The following is an 18,278-nucleotide window of genomic DNA, read 5'->3' as shown; positions in this document are numbered from 1 at the left end:
ACGTGTTCCCGCTATTTTATGGGTCCTCCGTCTGATGAAAAAAATAGAGACAACACTAATGTGACGTGATCATCTCTGCTCGGACTTCTGATATAAGAGGTACACTGGGGAGAATTGGGGACAGAGCGGGGTCCTCAGACCGTCCTAGAGAGCGAGAGCTGCAATAACCAAGTACAGAAAGGCGCTGATTTTTTCAAAACCGGTTTATTGATGATGTCCCAGAGTAAAACTTAGCGTTTTCCACCAACACGGGGCGCCTGCATCTTCACGGGCTTGGCAATCTTTTGCTTGGGTGCAGCCTTTGTTGGTGCCTAAAATGACAAACGGGTATTTCAGAAACCTCAGAGGACGCCGAGTGTGGAAGGAGCAATGGTGAAGAATATGGACGCTGTTACTATTCCTATAACCAGACACCATTAGTGGTGAGGCCAAGCCTTTATAGCAGGGGTAGGGAACCTTGGGCTCTGCAGCTGCTGTGACACTACAACTCCCAGCATGCTCCAGTCACTTCCATGGGAGTTCCCAGAACAGCAGAGCATGTATGCATGCTGGGAGTTGTAGTTCTGCAACAGCTGGCGAGCCGTACATTCCCTGCCCAGCCACCGACATACAGCTTTACCGACTGGATACCCCCTAAGTGTCAGCTTCTTAATGTTATTACAGATACATCATTTATTACATTGTACCCCCCCCCCCCCCCCCCCCTCCGAAAATGAGTATTGAGACTCCTTTGGGACACATGTAGTGCGAGCAATGATCTCAGGTCTCACCTTAGCAGGAACAACCTTTTTCGTGGCCTGTTTTGCCTTTTTTGCCTCTTTGGCAGCCCTGAAATAGAAGAATTTACTTCAGGTTATCAATGAACATTACAGTCACTTGTAGGTCAATGGGGAGGATCAGTGATGGGGTGAGCCCAGAGGACAAGCAAATTGGGGACAAACCTTTCCAAACCCCACTATAGTCTTTACTTCATACCCTGGAATAACTAACCCAGTATCAGTAAGTCGGCAGCTTGTGTGACAGTCCCCCCCAGACTACAAGCAGACAGAAGAACCTACTACAACACTTTGGACGTTTCCATGAATTACTGATCTCCCATTGAAGAAACGGAAATGCAAATAATAATAGAAACAGCGCGGCATTTATGCAAATAGAACGAGAGATCCTTCTGGGTAATGCACAGCAGAGGGCGCCGTCTGGTGCTACTTCGAGGGGGGTGTCCAAACCATTCTGATTAAAATCCAGGTCCTCTCCTGCTCTATGACCTCTATGTAGTTCTCCATAGAGGCACCGGGGTGACTTCCAGTGTCACCTGAGTATATTGTGTTACACACATTGCCCTGTGCATGTGGCCATAACACAGACCGCTGCAGACGACCGGGACACACCACTGACTAGACAGGGAAGGTGTACAGGACTCCATGTTGATAACTCCTTCATATGTGATGGAAGACAACCTGTCACCACCAGCAGGTCCTACAAGCTACTTTTTCAGGGTGCACAAGGTAAGAGGTTCTGCTGCAACCCATAGATTGCTTTAGAGAAGGGATAGGGAACCTTGGGCTCTCCAGCTGCTGTGAAACTACAACTCCCAGCATGCTCCATTCACTTCCATCAACAGCAGAGCAAATATGCATGCTGGGAGTTGTAGTTTTGCAACAGTAGTTGTTCACAGAATGTGTCCAGTCACTGACATGGTATTTGATAGGCGGCCATGTTGTCTCCCCTGAATTATTAGATATACAGTAATAAACCCTGCACCTCTATCCTGTATATGCTATGGCAGCGCCGTATACAGAACCCTTTACCACGTGGCCATGTTAAGGAGGAGCCATCATCTCCTGTTGCATTCATATATTTACTATTAGAGGAGTCTGCAGGCTAGACGTGAGCTGTATAGTGATGGGTAATGGACACTAGGGGGCATCTGTATGGCCTGTGAATGTGGCAGCTATGAGATGGGACTGCCATGTACAGCGCAAGACTGACCGGGAGTCACAGTATGACTAACATCCCTGTGCCATTCATAGAATTATAAGGCCCCCCCCCCTCCCCCCATTCTGATGGTCGGTCTCTGGAGTCCAATTCAGTGATCTACACCCGCAGGATTTAGTAATAGCCCCATTTCCAAGGGAAATAAAGAGACTGGCAAAATACTGAGCAAGGCTGAGGTCACACGGCCATACTCCTCTATATGAGAGCCACGGGTCTAATGATGCATCTTAGGGATGGAGGACAGTCCTAAGACCAAGGGACAAATAATCCACTAAGGCGGGGACACGCTCACCTGATGGCCTGTTCCCTCTGGGCCTTTCGCACTTCAGGCTTTTGGTTTCTCTTGGCCATAATTTCAGCCAGAGAGGCCCCGGTGATCGCCCTCTGGAACTTCACTGCACGGCGGGTACGCTTCTTCTGGATTTCTTCCTAAAAAAAAAAAAAAGGAACAAATCCTTAAATATGAGACCCCAAAATAACGTCTCCTTTACCCACATGACAAAGACACGTCCTTAATGAGTTTATGTTCCTGACGCATTTTATGTGGATTTGCAGCATCATGGACTCCTAAGGAACAGAGCTGCGCCCCACGAGGGTAATGTGTTATATATTTAGTGTAGTAGATACAAGAGTGTACAGGAAAGCTGAGACATTCCCTTTAAGTACAGGACAGCCGAGGTGCCCGACATGGTGCAGAGCAGAGAATCCCGGGATCAAGATCTCAGATTGCAGATTAGAAAAATTCCACAATAATATTTGAACACGTCATGGAATGGGGTATTTACAGGCCTGTGCAGTGCGGCACTGTCATGGCAGCTCAGATACTACTGACACAAGCGAGCGCTGACCTGCAGTGAAGGCGCGAGGTCACTAGACAGCGGGCAGAGATCTCTGCTTGTGGCCCTGTACTATTTACAGCTGATCGGTCCAGGGGCCCCCAGTGCTGATGCTGGACTGTAAGGTCCTCCCTTCTGACCATGGAGAGATATCAGACCGCCAATACCAGATCACACACCGCACTGCCGGCTGTATAGCCGTGTATAACACCGCACAGCCATGACTGGTCATTTTTAACCCCTTCTCGACATCCGCTGCATTAGTACAGCACATGCCGGGTGTTTAACTATGGTGTCTGCCATAGATGCCGGGTGTCTACTGCTCTATACACTAGACACCCTGCACTAATACCCCCGGGCAGTGCCCGCACCGATCGGGGGCATTAACCTCTCCAGCGCCTTGGTCAAAGCTGATCAAGGCACAATTTTCCCGGCAGCAAGATCCAGGGCCGAGGTCATGTTGTCACAACAGCCTTGTGAAGGCTCCCAGGCCGGTCTGCAGTGCTCCATGCAGCCTGCAGAAGAAAGGACCATTTTTTGCAACGTTTTAGCATTCTACGGCATCGCATTACTGATCAGACCCCCCGGGGGGTCTAAGAAATGCAAAAAAATATAAATATATTTTAATTTAAAAAGTATTAAAACACCCCCGTACACCGAAGAGTATAGAAGTTACGGGTGTCAGAATATGGCAACTTTTAGAAAAAAAATAAATAAAACCAAATAAATTTGGTATCCCCAGAATCGCACCGAAACCCAGAATACAGGGGACACGTCGTTTTGGCCGTAAAAAAGCAGCCCATTAGACTATGGCACAAATGCAGTTTTTCTTCACCCCCCCCCCCCTCCCCCATTCTGAATTATTTTCCCGCTTCCCAGGACATCGTACAGAATAAATAATGGCGCCATCAGGAAGAACAATCTGCTCAGCAAACATCAACCCCTCCCAGGGCTCAGAGCGGAGAGATAAAGGGATGGGGTTTGGAAGGAGGAGAGTCAAAAACGAAAATCAAAAAAATACTGTTGGCAAGAAGGGGTTAAACCATTCACTTTCCCACTACTGTACACACATGAACCCCGTATACAGCCCCCCCCGCTGTCCCCCATATACAGCCCCCCCATACGTACAGACTGGCCCTTCTTGTGCTTCCTCCTGTACAGGACGGTCCAGTTGATCTGACGCGGATTCCTCTTGGACAGGAAAGCGGATTCGCATTTTGCATTGAGGAACTGGAAGACCTGAGAGAAGACGACAGCGCGGGTTACACAACAATCCCATGTAGTAGGTAGTATACAGAGCAGGGCGGCCATGACACCTCACTAGTATATACAGAGAGAATACACAACAATCACATGTAGTATACAGCAGGGCGGCCATGACACCCAATATGTTATATACAGCAGGGCGGCCATGACACCCAATGTTATATACAGAGCAGGGTGGCCATGACACCTCACTAGTATATACAGAGAGAATACACAACAATCACATGTAGTATACAGCAGGGCGGCCATGACACCCAATATGTTATATACAGCAGGGCGGCCATGACACCCAATGTTATATACAGAGCAGGGCGGCCATGACACCTCACTAGTATATACAGAGAAAATACACAACAATCACATGTAGTATACAGCAGGGCGGCCATGACACCCAATATGTTATATACAGCAGGGCGGCCATGACACCCAATGTTATATACAGAGCAGGGCGGCCATGACACCTCACTAGTATATACAGAGAGAATACACAACAATCACATGTAGTATACAGCAGGGCGGCCATGACACCCAATATGTTATATACAGCAGGGCGGCCATGACACCCAATGTTATATACAGAGCAGGGCGGCCATGACACCTCACTAGTATATACAGAGAGAATACACAACAATCACATGTAGTATACAGCAGGGCGGCCATGACACCCAATATGTTATATACAGCAGGGCGGCCATGACACCCAATGTTATATACAGAGCAGGGCGGCCATGACACCTCACTAGTATATACAGAGAGAATACACAACAATCACATGTAGTATACAGCAGGGCAGCCATGACACCCAATATGTTATATACAGCAGGGCGGCCATGACACCCAATGTTATATACAGAGCAGGGTGGCCATGACACCTCACTAGTATATACAGAGAGAATACACAACAATCACATGTAGTATACAGCAGGGTGGCCATGACACCCAATATGTTATATACAGCAGGGCGGCCATGACACCCAATGTTATATACAGAGCAGGGCGGCATTGACATCTAATGTAATATGTTATATACAGCAGGGCGGCCATGACACCTCACCGATACATACAGAGGATACACAACCACCCCAATGTATATTATATACAGAGCAGCCGGCCATGACACCTCACTAATATGTACACAGGGTACACTATGACCCCAATATAGTACGATATACAGAGCAGGGCGGCCATGACACCTCACTAGTATATGCAAAGGATACACAACAATCACATGTAGTAGGTTATATTCAGCAGGGCGGCCATGACACCCAATGTAATATGTTATATACAGCAGGGCGGCCATGACACCTCACTGATACATAGAGAGGATACAAAACCACCCCAATGTATATTATATACAGCAAAGCGGCCATGACACCTCACTAATATATACACAGGGTACACTATGATCCCAATATCGTATGATATACAGAGCAGGGCGGCCATGACACCTCACTAAGACATATATGGGTTACACTTGCATCCCATGCAGTATATTATATACAGCAGGGCGGCCATGACACCTCACTAGTATATACACAGCCATCCCATGTAGTATATTATATACAGCAGGGCGGCCATGACACCTCACTAGTATATACACAGCCATCCCATGTAGTATGTTATATACAGCAGGGCGGCCATGACACCTCACTAGTATATACACAGCCATCCCATGTAGTATGTTATATACAGCAGGGCGGCCATGACACCTCACTAGTATATACACAGCCATCCCATGTAGTATATACAGCAGGGCGGCCATGACTACACCAGCCCATCACTCACCCATGAGGTGACATCCTGCTGTATACACAGGGCGGCCATGACATACCCCGCACTGTACGGCCGTGTTCAGACACCATCACAGCATCCATGAGCAGAGCAGAGACGTCTCCCGCGGCCGCCATCAGACTCCAATATAGATTGCTGTGATGGCTCCAGACTGGTCATCTGACAACCCCGAGAGGAGAGATCAGTGTGAGCACAGGCTGAGAGATGGCGGCTTGTCAGGCCCCAATGTATGGCAGACTAGTGTGAACAGAGCCCAGACAATAAGTACAGAGGACACAGAAACGCATCATGTGACAGTTCACACTCAACATCCCAGCCGCTCCGGAGAAGGCCGAGGCCTGCGTGTAGTTGCCCCGGTCACAGCCTCTTACACCCCCCGGGCAGCCTCCTACCCTCCCGGTCACAGCCTCCCACCCCCCGGGCAGCCTCCTACCCTCCCGGTCACAGCCTCTTACACCCCCCGGGCAGCCTCCTACCCTCCCGGTCACAGCCTCTTACACCCCCCGGGCAGCCTCCTACCCTCCCGGTCACAGCCTCCCACCCCCCGGGCAGCCTCCTACCCTCCCGGTCACAGCCTCTTACACCCCCCGGGCAGCCTCCTACCCTCCCGGTCACAGCCTCTTACACCCCCCGGGCAGCCTCCTACCCTCCCGGTCACAGCCTCCCACCCCCCGGGCAGCCTCCTACCCTCCCGGTCACAGCCTCTTTCACCCCCCGGGCAGCCTCCTACCCTCCCGGTCACAGCCTCTTACACCCCCCGGGCAGCCTCCCACCCCCCGGGTCCCCGTCCTCTCACCTTCCCGTCAGTCCTGGCATACCGCCGCCCGTGTCCCGGGTAGATCTTGTAGCCGCTGAAGCTGCACAGCTCGACCCTGCAAACACAAAATGGAGACGGGTGAGAGACCTGCGGAGCGGCGTCCGCCCCCGGCCATAGCGGCGAGCACCGAGCCCGGCCACAGGCGCAGGATGGCGGCGGATTCACAGAACAGCCCGCGCAGCGCTCGGCATAGGCTTACTTCATGGCGCCGGCAAAGATGGCGAAGAGAAAGAGAGGATTGTGGGAAAAATGGCTTATAGAGGGGGGGCGGGGCCGCGCAGGGTGACGCGGAGGGCGGAGCTATAACCTAACCCTTTCCGTGCCGTTTTCTTTGGTCGAGTTCCTGTTAGGGGTGATGTCACAGGAAGGGGCGGGGCCTCGTATCACAGCTCTGAGCTCTATGGTAGAGGAGGAGCGCTGATGACGTCATGACCATGTATGGGCGGAGCTAACGTGGACAGGCCAGTGAGGTGTTATAGAGGGAGGGACAGCGCCCCCATTCACCTCAGTGTAAGGCCAGACTATGGGGGCGTCTGAATGTACAACAGGGGGGAAGAATCTACCATTCTTGAGATAAGTGGGGGGGACTCAGTGTGCAGACCCCCCCCCCCAGTTATTAATCCTCTGACCCACAGATGGCAGCCTCTATGTCAGACACTGCCTGGACATTCCCTTTAAGATTCAGCTCTCCTAGTGCGACCTCAATACAAATGTGACATCGCTGCGTCTGTAACAAGCTGCGCGACAAAACTGAAACGTCTGATCTGTGACGGCCCCATCAACGACACATCATGTGACGCAGACGCCGCTGCCCATAAGATACTTTGTATCATTCTATTGTATCTTATTTTATTGTTTCCTTGTTAGTCTCTAGCTCTGACACACTGTTGCGCTCTCCTGAACATTTTTACACCCTGAAACGCGTTGTCGCTCTAAATAAAGCTTGGCTTGTTCGATTTCCGAAGCGTCTTTGTCGATTCCATCCAGAGGAGTCAATTTGGGGAAATTTTCTTGTAACTCTGGAAAGTCGCTGTAAGATTTATAACGTCCGAAATAAGTGACAGGAGGATTAGAAGACGACGATCCGATACAAGGCAGAGATATGGGAGAGAATTACTCAGGGATTGGGGGGTGGGACTGTTTGAAATTTTTTTTTTTCAAAATTTCCATTTTAAAAAAATCTTTTTTAGAAATAAATACAGGACTATTGCCACTAACATGAAGTAGGAGGTGTCACGAAGAAACAATCTCACAGTCACTGGTGTCACTTACAGTGACTCCAAGTAATGGCCGTATACAGTGACACAGGGCAGATGTGAAGAATGAGGGCGGCCGTATCCTTAAAGGGGTGTTTGGGATAAAGTGATAGTTCTAATTCAAGCTCCACCCACCTTCTAAATTAGCCCCCCCCCAAAAAAAAAAAAAATCAATATGTATCTAGATCGCCGGGACGGTCATGTGACGCTTTCTGGTGATGTCCCGTTTCTGGAAGGGGGGAAACGGAGTGTCACCTGTATTAACCCCCCATCATACTTACCCATCTCCAAGTCCTTCTGGACATGGCGCCCCCTCTTGATGCCTGCCGGCCGCCCCCACGATAAGGCCACAGTGCTGACATGTAGAGTAGCAAGCACGCCGCCTCTATTGCTTAGGTATTGGCAGCTGGGAAACATCAAGAAGAAGAGGCGGTGCTGCCCCCCCCCCCCCCCCCCCCCCCGAGAGAGGTGACAGTGCGCAGAGGACAGGTAAGTATGATGGGGCGGGGAGGTCGTGTTAGCTAGGGAGACAGGGAGGGGGTCAGTGTGGAGTGAAGCCCAAAGCATCATGGTAGTTGTAGGCTACAAGAACATAAAGCGACACCATGTAAACAAATGCAGAGGACGCCCCGAAATCACTCCATACACTGCTAAAGGTATAGGGGTGCAGGTATTAACCCATTCATAGCACTGAGGTCCTGTCATGTCCTCGGGCACACGTAGCTGTGTCAGTCACTGGAGACGCCGCGCATGAGCGCCCGTCACGGCTGCACCACAGATGAGTATACGGCGGCGGGAAACCAAGAGGAATTCCTTTTTATTCTCCCCGTGTGAACACGCCCTTAGGATCAGAGGTTTCTGACGCGGAATCTGCCTAAAAATCCACTGTCAGAACCAGATCCCATTGACCTCAGTGGGAGGCGCTCGCTTCTTTCTAACGCTAGCTAGTAGTGAGGTAAAGAAGTGAGGTGACCCTTGAAGTCAATGGGAGACATTTTTAGCAAGGGAATTTTGAGGTGGATTCCGCGTCAAAATCCGCTGCCAAAACACTCCGTGTGAACTAGCCCTTAGACTTCTATGTAGATATCCAGGACTTGGCTTCCTTATGTAATACAGGCGGTGTCCTGGTGGACAGAGGGGGCGCTGGACCAGAGCGCGGCCTCTCCCCTCACAGCAATGGCGTCCGCGACTACGACACAACCGAATTCAGCGAATTGACCGAGTGGGCGTGGCCAGGCTGCAGTCTTCGTGGTGATTGGGTCTCGGGAGGTCACGTTGGCCGCGCAGTGTAGGAGGAGGCCCCGCCCCCTGGCCTGGGCCATTTTGTGAGCGGCGACAAGAAGAAGCGCGGGCAGGTAATGGCTGACGGCCCCGTGCACACTCCGCGGTACTCAGAGCCGGCTCCGGTGCTCGCTGTAGGCTAGGCTATCCGTTACCGGACCGGGGCGGCTTCTAGTCAGAGCAGTGTGAACGCAGCCAGCGCACGGTCCGGCTTTCCAGTTTTGCACTAACCTGCCCTTGTATCTGTTCACAGTGTGCGGTAAGAAGAACGGAAGAAAACTGGAGAGAGGTAACACTGCATGCGGCTTATGTGCGTTTTTCCTTGTGGTTTCCTCCAGGAAGTGATAGGAGTGTCATTACTGTAATGTGCACAGCGGCCTAATTATATCCGGGACATGTGACCTGCGACCCCTCCCCGAAATGTGACCCTGTGTGTGACCCTCACATAGATAAGCGGCGTCACCCTTACATAGGACAGTCACGTAGATAAGCGGCGTCACCCTTACATAGGACAGTCACGTAGATAAGCGGCGTCACCCTTACATAGGACAGTCATGTAGATAAGCGGCGTCACCCTTACATAGTACAGTCACGTAGATAAGCGGCGTCACCCTTACATAGTACAGTCACGTAGATAAGCGGCGTCACCGTTACATAGGACAGTCACGTAGATAAGCGGCGTCACCCTTACATAGGATGATCATGTAGATAAGCGGCGTCACCCTTACATAGGATGGTCATGTAGATAAGCGGCGTCACCCTTACATAGGATGGTCATGTAGATAAGCGGCGTCACCCTTACATAGGACAGTCACGTAGATAAGCGGCGTCACCCTTACATAGGATGGTCACGTAGATAAGCGGCGTCACCCTTACATGGGGTGGTCATGTAGATAAGCGGCGTCACCCTTACATGGGGCAGTCACGTAGATAAGCGGCGTCACCCTTACATGGGGTGGTCATGTAGATAAGCGGCGTCACCCTTACATAGGACGGTCATGTAGATAAGCGGCGTCACCCTTACATAGGATGGTCATGTAGATAAGCGGCGTCACCCTTACATAGGATGGTCATGTAGATAAGCGGCGTCACCCTTACATAGTACAGTCATGTAGATAAGCGGCGTCACCCTTACATAGGATGGTCATGTAGATAAGCGGCGTCACCCTTACATAGTACAGTCACGTAGATAAGCGGCGTCACCCTTACATAGTACAGTCACGTAGATAAGCGGCGTCACCCTTACATAGGATGGTCACGTAGATAAGCGGCGTCACCCTTACATGGGACAGTCACGTAGATAAGCGGCGTCACCCTTACATAGTACAGTCACGTAGATAAGCGGCGTCACCCTTACATGGGGCGGTCATGTAGATAAGCGGCGTCACCCTTACATGGGACAGTCACGTAGATAAGCGGCGTCACCCTTACATAGTACAGTCACGTAGATAAGCGGCGTCGCCCTTACATGGGGCGGTCATGTAGATAAGCGGCGTCACCCTTACATGGGGCAGTCACGTAGATAAGCGGCGTCACCCTTACATAGTACAGTCACGTAGATAAGCGGCGTCACCCTTACATGGGGTGGTCATGTAGATAAGCGGCGTCACCCTTACATGGGGCGGTCACGTAGATAAGCGGCGTCACCCTTACATGGGGTGGTCATGTAGATAAGCGGCGTCACCCTTACATAGGATGGTCACGTAGATAAGCGGCGTCACCCTTACATAGGACGGTCATGTAGATAAGCGGCGTCACCCTTACATAGGATGGTCATGTAGATAAGCGGCGTCACCCTTACATAGGATGGTCATGTAGATAAGCGGCGTCACCCTTACATAGTACAGTCATGTAGATAAGCGGCGTCACCCTTACATAGGATGGTCATGTAGATAAGCGGCGTCACCCTTACATAGTACAGTCACGTAGATAAGCGGCGTCACCCTTACATAGTACAGTCACGTAGATAAGCGGCGTCACCCTTACATAGGATGGTCACGTAGATAAGCGGCGTCACCCTTACATGGGACAGTCACGTAGATAAGCGGCGTCACCCTTACATAGTACAGTCACGTAGATAAGCGGCGTCACCCTTACATGGGGCGGTCATGTAGATAAGCGGCGTCACCCTTACATGGGACAGTCACGTAGATAAGCGGCGTCACCCTTACATAGTACAGTCACGTAGATAAGCGGCGTCGCCCTTACATGGGGCGGTCATGTAGATAAGCGGCGTCACCCTTACATGGGGCAGTCACGTAGATAAGCGGCGTCACCCTTACATAGTACAGTCACGTAGATAAGCGGCGTCACCCTTACATGGGGTGGTCATGTAGATAAGCGGCGTCACCCTTACATGGGGCGGTCACGTAGATAAGCGGCGTCACCCTTACATGGGGTGGTCATGTAGATAAGCGGCGTCACCCTTACATAGGATGGTCACGTAGATAAGCGGCGTCACCCTTACATAGGACAGTCATGTAGATAAGCGGCGTCACCCTTACATGGGGCGGTCACGTAGATAAGCGGCGTCACCCTTACATAGGACAGTCATGTAGATAAGCGGCGTCACCCTTACATAGGACAGTCACGTAGATAAGCGGCGTCACCCTTACATAGGACAGTGATTTATTCCTACCATTGCTTTTCCTATAGCAGTGACTCGCGCACACTAACCCCGCCCCTTTCCTTGCAGAAATGCTCCGCGACTCTTGTCCCCTGGACTGCAAAGTCTACGTGGGGAATCTCGGCAACAACGGTAACAAGACAGAGCTGGAGCGCGCCTTCGGCTACTATGGACCTCTGCGCAGCGTTTGGGTGGCCAGGAACCCTCCGGGCTTCGCGTTTGTGGAGTTCGAAGACCCCAGAGATGCCGCAGATTCTGTGAGAGAGTTAGACGGACGGTACGTAAAAGGGGCTGTCTCACATTTGTGGGGGAGGGGTAATGCACTGCGCTGTGTACCATGTGACTGTCACGCTTTGTGCCCCCCCCCCCATTGCCCTGCCTTGTAACCAGGATGAATTCCGTCTCCTCTTATAGAACTTTGTGCGGCTGCCGCGTCCGGGTAGAATTATCGAACGGTGAGAAGAGGAGCAGGAGTCGCGGCCCTCCGCCATCTTGGAACAGACGCCCTAGAGATGATTCCCGTAGGCGGAGCCCTCCCCCGCGGCGCAGGTATGAGCACGCTGCTTGTCGTAGTCTCGTGTCATTGACCGTTGTGTAGGGTATTTGTCCTGTACATGTGTGAGAGCAGAGCCCGGGCCAAATTTCCTTTTTCTTGCAGAATAATAGAGAGGAAAGGGTTAACTTAAAGGCACAGCCCTTGTGTCTCCTATCTATATATTTCTACATAGTGTATGTTACCTAGGAGTTTGGAGACACGAGATTATATATATATATATAGTCAGTTAGCACGGTGCCCCTGCCCAGAAGCCGCTCCCTATGTGGGTTTGCTCCATAGTCGGGGTGCAGGGATGTAGACCCTCCGGTCCGTCCATGTTCTATCCATAGCGTTCCATGTGACCCCTCCCTTGTAGATGATTTTGGGTGGGGGGCTTGGTTCCTAGTCCTTAGTCTTATTACTGTACGTTATTGAGCGGATGGCCCCCGCACGCCGCCCCGTCAGACGCTCGCTGCTCATACTGATGGCTTGTTTTATGTTTATTTTTTGTATTGATTTTCTGTTCCATCTAATAAAAATGAAACCCGTTGCAGAGTCACCATCATGTCTCTTCTCACCACCCTCTGGGTCTGCATTAGCCAGTCAACTAGCCCTTTCAGCGTCATGTGACCAGCGCGCCCCATTCAGCTTGGCTGGTGTTGTATCACATGACCCCCAGGTCGCACCCGAGCATGCCGTCCTCTCCGCCTTAAGCAAGCGCCCACCTGCAGCGCCCGCACACTGCCCGGCCAACCCGCACGGCTGCTAACTATGACGTAAATGTCTTCACCGCCAACTGCAGCGCCAAAAAAAAAGCAGGAAAAAACGCCACAACATCCCCCTCTCCGCCAACCATCTAAATGCAACGCAACACCTGGCAAAACCTTGTCAACAAATTCTACTTGGCCAACCTGTGCGGCATCCTCCAACCATTGCTAGCTTGTTGAAACCCAAAACTAGTAAGTTTCTTTTCCTGCTTGTTTATTTGAGACTTTAAGCAGCTTTTTGTAAGGAGGGAACGATAAGGCTGGCAGTGCGTAAAGGTAACCAACATAGCCGGATAGAGAAATGTGTGCGAGCCCGGGCCATGCAGGAGCTGTATACGGCGTAGACCCGTCCTGGCCCAGCTCCTCCATTTATCTATCAGGTTTGGGATCTTGATACAAATTGTGTAGCTTTCTTGCTCCTTGCATGAGATTAGATTTCTTGCAGACAGTCTGGGTTCCCGAGTGATGTCCAGGGTACCCAGTAGGGGGCGTTATAGAGGAGATGACTTCCTATTAGGCTTCCATTTCCAGTCTTCCTTCCCCGTCCTCCTTCTAGGTGCCTGTCTTACGTAGGTATATAACTGACTTGGGTCCATCATGGAGGATGTGTTAGGAGAGGCGACGAGCGGCCCGTAGACAAGGCTGACACGCTCTTCTTTATTTTGTTAGATCGCCGAGACGGAGGAGCTTGTCGCGTAGCCGGAGTAGGTAAGGATCTCTGCGGGTTGTACTTGGTTGTTCCTGTTGCTTTGTTTTTATATTGGACCGAATGGCGGAATATTCCGGATTTAGGATGAGTTCACACGGAGGTTTTTGAGGATACGGCCTCAAAATCCTGACCCAAGAAGACGGCTCCTGAAATCAGAAGAAGAAGCGACGTGCACATTCTTGGGGCTGAGTCACCTCACGATTCGGCCTGAAGACGCTCCCTCCTCCGGACTAGGTTCATTCATTGGGCCTAATCTGGAGCAGAGTGCGGGGCCTGATCCTGGTGCAGTGCACCTGGTTTTTGGACCGGATCCCTGTTATCCAATCCCCTTTCCTTCTTGCGCTGCCACTTGCAGAAGTAAAGTCACTCACGTAACCTAAGGAACTGGTGACCTATACGTGGGTGACGTCATCAGGTCCTTTGCAGCTACCGCCAAGGTTGCAGGTAGGTCTCAGGGTCATTGCACATTGTGTTTTTTGGATCGGCCACCTCAGGTTCCAGACCAAAAGCCGGTGCACTGCACTGGGATCCAGCCACATGCTCCGCCCCGGATTAGGCCCAATGAATGGGAGTGTCTTCAGGCGGAATTGCAAGGCGACTGAAGGAATGAGCTGGAAGAAAAGGCCTGAGCGCCTTCAATGGGAGCCATCTTTTTGGTCAGGGTATTGAGGCGGATACAGCCAAAAACACTCTGTGTGAACTTACCCTTAGGGAGCCTTCACACAGAGTAAACGCACGTGTATTTTTTGCAAAATACACATGTAAAAATAAGACTCCCATTGACTTCAATGATACTTTTTACACGTGTAAAAATACGCCTGTAAAATGTCATTGAAGTCAATGGGAGTCTTATTTTTACACGTGTATTTTGCAAAAAATACATGCGTGTTTACTCCGTGTGAAGGCTCCCTTAGCGGTCCTGTGAGCGTCTCCACTTCTGATCCAGGAGCAGACCTCCGCGACAGAGGACAGGGCGTCTTTTTGTGAACAGAAAATAAAGTTGAGGCTTTTGGGTGGCAAAAAACCCCAAAAAACATGAAAATGTAAAATCACTGGGTGCGCAAAGGGTTAAACCAGTCATTTTTCTGCTTTCAGGTCCCTTTCCAGAGATCGTCGGAGGGAGAGGTCCGTGTCCAGAGAGAGAAACCATAAGCCATCGCGCTCCTTTTCAGGATCGAGAAGGTATTTTACGTCCGACCTTGTGCTCTTTCCTTTAAGTTTCCCTTTAATGGGCGGCTCAGCGGTTTGCGCGGTTTCCTTGCAGTGGGTTCACGTCTGACTAAGGACACCTGCAGGGCCTTTGTGTGTTCTCCCCATGTTTGGGGGACTCCAGAGACCTCCTGATAGGGACTGTAGACTGTGAGCCCTGTATAGTGACCGCACTGCGGAATATGATGGCGCCATACAAGCAAGAGGAAATGGTGACCTGTCCTGGGATTGGTAATACAAGTGGCCATTCTGAAGCCCCTTCCTCACGTCTTCCTACATTAACTGACCCCACCTCTTTTTTTTTTGTTTTCCAGCCGATCCAGGTCAAACGAGAGGAAATAAGAGAAGCCGCCGGCCCGGCACAGAGGACATCGCACCGAGGGTTACCTTATAGACCGGATTCTATTCGCTGGTGTTTGGTGTCTTGTTACAATTGACAACGAACCGCCAACTATATACTGTCAATGTTTTCCTGTTTCATTCGTGACCAAACGCTACATGGCAGGACACGACTCGTGAGATTGAAAAGCAGTGGCCCCGTGTGCGGCCCCTTCACCTCTAAGCTCCTACTCCAGTGCGGCCTGTCTGGGTCATGGAGAGATGGGTCATTCCTACGGTATACAGACGTGTTTGATGCTGCACAGGGTGACAATATGGTATCATGTTCTGGTTATTGGTTATGTCAGTTTCTTTACTTCAGCTGTAGTTGCCCCATTATAGGCCGTCTGTATATAGCGGTGACAGATTCGCCTGTATATAGCGGTGACGGAGCCGTCTGTATATAGCGGTGACAGATTCGCCTGTATATAGCGGTGACGGAGCCGTCTGTATATAGCGGTGACGGATCCGCCTGTATATAGCGGTGATGGATCCGCCTGTATATAGCGGTGACTGAGCTGTCTGTATATAGCGGTGACGGATCTGCCTGTATATAGCAGTGACGGATTCGCCTGTATATAGCGGTGACGGAGCCGCCTGTATATAGCGGTGACGGAGCCGCCTGTATATAGCGGTGACGGATCTGCCTGTATATAGCAGTGATGGATCCGCCTGTATATAGCGGTGACGGATCCGCCTGTATATAGCAGTGACGTAGCCGTCTGTCTATAGGTTTTTTCTCCCGTCTTGTCTCCTACACCAAGCCCACACGTGACCCTCGGCCGTTTTTCTTTACACTTTGCCCATTACTTAAACTTTCAGCTGTAAAATTGCCTTTTTTTTTTCTTTTTTTTTCAAAAATACCCTCCAGCCCCTCGGCGGCGGAGAATGCCGCGTAACATTGTTCTTGTACAGGATTTTTTTTTTGCGATATCTTGTAACCATGTGACTGTTTTCTGGGATTAAAGTTTGGTTAAAAAAAAACAAAAAAATCGACTCTTATTTGGTGAAAAATCACTTTACTGGAACATGTTTTGCAGAGGGGTCTCTGAGGACCCCCGTGAGGACCAGGCGATCTGTGCCAGGGCTTGGGCTCCGTCCTGTACACACCGCCCGTTATTCCCGGGTCAGGAGATCATCTCACGTCTCTAAATATGGAGTCGGGATAAGACACTCGTGATATGCCTGATCCTACGGAAACAGCGTGTCCACCTATACATGCTCATAGTCATACACGCAGAGTATGAGACGATAAAGCGCAGTGTGCACAGAGACGTGCTAGGGCCTTGTGTGGAGCGGCAGCGCCATCTAGTGGCAGGATTTGTAACCTACACCATCACGGAATTACTTTACATTATTTCGGAAAATTTTTAAAACTTTTATTCACTTTATGCAAAGTTTATATTTACAAAGATGTTTGACTTTTAGTTGTCAACAAATTGGACTATGGTTGTGATTGTGGGAAGAAAACCCCTTTAACCTCTTCCCTCCTATCCCTGTATATCCTTGTAGGGTTACACTAGGTTCACTCTAGCACTTGGGTCCACATGGAGACCCTGATACCCGTGGACACCCCCAGACTTTGTGCAATTGAAAAAAAAAAATAAAAATCCCTTTTACCCTTATTGTTCTCATATTAAAAATCCAATAATCAAAAATTGGATTTGGTCTGTCAGTCTAGCCCATACACGACTGATCAGGCAGACAGCAGATTTTGGTTCTGGCCTATGTTAGTTGATGGTTGGCTGTAGGGGATTTATGTATCGCCAACCGCAGACCGTCCATAGTCTAGAGCAGGGGCAGGGAACGTACGGCTCTCCAGCCGTTGAAAAACTACAACTCCCAGCATGCATACTTGCTCTGCTGTTCTTGGAACTCCCATGGAAGTGAATGGAGCATGCTGGGAGTTGTAGTTTCACAGCAGCTGGAGAGCCCAAGGTTCTCTACCCCTGGTCTAGAGTCTAATGGCAGCCTGTTTAGGGCACCACTGGTTATCAGACTCTGACACCACCGCAGAGATGAGGACGGTATTCACACTTGGTCAGTCTCGGGGAGGGACACATCCCATCCGTCAGTCCCGGGCAGTGTTTTTCAGCTGACGCTTTCTTCCTGGCTGTTTCCTGTTTCTTGTTTGTCACCCCAGGGTTATGCTTTAATGGCAAGCTGTTTCCTCCATAGGGGGTGACATTGTGCGCTCCTTACCTGGTACGAGAGGCCGCGGCCACCTGCAAGCTCGGAGGATCCTATATCCATGTTTACATCGCTTCAGGCAGATCTCCTACATCGTGCCCAGGATCTTCCTCTTCCCATAGGTGAAGCCACCAACTCTATAGATGCCCCCTCTCCTATTGTACTAGTACATGGAGAAAATGTCCCCCAATGACATAACTGTAAGGTTAGATTCACACGAAAGCTCTTGCACCCGAGGGGTATGGAGGGATCCATAAAAATGGACACAATAGGAGAAGACCTGTATGCTGACAGTCAGTAACAATGGACATGACACGGCCATTAAGTCACTTAGCCTCAATGTGACCAGGGAGAACCCAACCAGTCACCAGCCGGACCCCGAACTACCCAGATTCCTACAAACAGGAATGAATCTGCCACCAGACCCCCCTTGAGGAGTAAGTGGAACGTCTTTACTCCCATGCAGATCCCTCCATTTCATTTTCATGCTCGGCCCTGAGTTTTTGGCACGGCTTGTTGGGCTAATAGGGAAGTGCGGGCCATTTAGGATTTCCAGTCTATCCTATCATAACAGGACACGTGAATGAAAACAGACTAAGCAATGATATACTGGGGCCAGGCA

At 50.5% G+C, this 18,278-nt stretch overlaps 2 protein-coding genes across 2 annotated transcripts; one reads left to right on the top strand and one right to left on the bottom strand.

Annotated features, from left to right (window-relative positions):
• Positions 1-184: 184 nt before the first annotated feature.
• On the bottom strand, positions 185-6,970 carry RPL24 (ribosomal protein L24). Its single transcript, XM_075276489.1, has 6 exons — positions 6,905-6,970; positions 6,685-6,760; positions 3,960-4,070; positions 2,288-2,424; positions 771-828; positions 185-311 (listed from the first exon to the last, which is right to left on the bottom strand). The coding sequence occupies exons 1-6, from the start codon at positions 6,907-6,909 to the stop codon at positions 231-233; spliced, it is 468 nt and encodes a 155-aa protein (XP_075132590.1). The 5' UTR covers positions 6,910-6,970; the 3' UTR covers positions 185-230.
• A 2,289-nt stretch (positions 6,971-9,259) lies between these two features.
• LOC142205129 (serine/arginine-rich splicing factor 3-like) lies at positions 9,260-16,422 on the top strand. Its single transcript, XM_075276488.1, has 7 exons — positions 9,260-9,316; positions 9,496-9,531; positions 11,938-12,145; positions 12,283-12,417; positions 13,840-13,878; positions 14,975-15,061; positions 15,403-16,422. The coding sequence occupies exons 3-7, from the start codon at positions 11,940-11,942 to the stop codon at positions 15,428-15,430; spliced, it is 495 nt and encodes a 164-aa protein (XP_075132589.1). The 5' UTR covers positions 9,260-9,316; positions 9,496-9,531; positions 11,938-11,939; the 3' UTR covers positions 15,431-16,422.
• Positions 16,423-18,278: the final 1,856 nt, after the last annotated feature.

This window comes from Leptodactylus fuscus, chromosome 5 (assembly GCF_031893055.1).
Source record: "Leptodactylus fuscus isolate aLepFus1 chromosome 5, aLepFus1.hap2, whole genome shotgun sequence".
In the NCBI taxonomy this organism is placed as follows: Eukaryota; Metazoa; Chordata; class Amphibia; order Anura; family Leptodactylidae; genus Leptodactylus; species Leptodactylus fuscus.
Note: the sequence above shows the minus strand (reverse complement) of the source record. Positions and strands in the feature narration are given on the sequence as shown.

Excerpts from the sequence above, each read along its gene's own strand:
- RPL24 (XM_075276489.1), bottom strand. Across the intron at positions 4,071-6,684 it reads ATGCCAGGACTGACGGGAAG|GTCTTCCAGTTCCTCAATGC; the intron begins GTGAGAGGACGG and ends GTCTTCTCTCAG. Across the intron at positions 829-2,287 it reads CAGAGGGAACAGGCCATCAG|GGCTGCCAAAGAGGCAAAAA; the intron begins GTGAGCGTGTCC and ends CTTCTATTTCAG.
- LOC142205129 (XM_075276488.1), top strand. The coding sequence starts at position 11,940 with ATGCTCCGCGACTCTTGTCCCCTGGACTGCAAAGTCTACGTGGGGAAT. Across the intron at positions 12,146-12,282 it reads GTGAGAGAGTTAGACGGACG|AACTTTGTGCGGCTGCCGCG; the intron begins GTACGTAAAAGG and ends CTCCTCTTATAG. Across the intron at positions 13,879-14,974 it reads TTGTCGCGTAGCCGGAGTAG|GTCCCTTTCCAGAGATCGTC; the intron begins GTAAGGATCTCT and ends TTCTGCTTTCAG.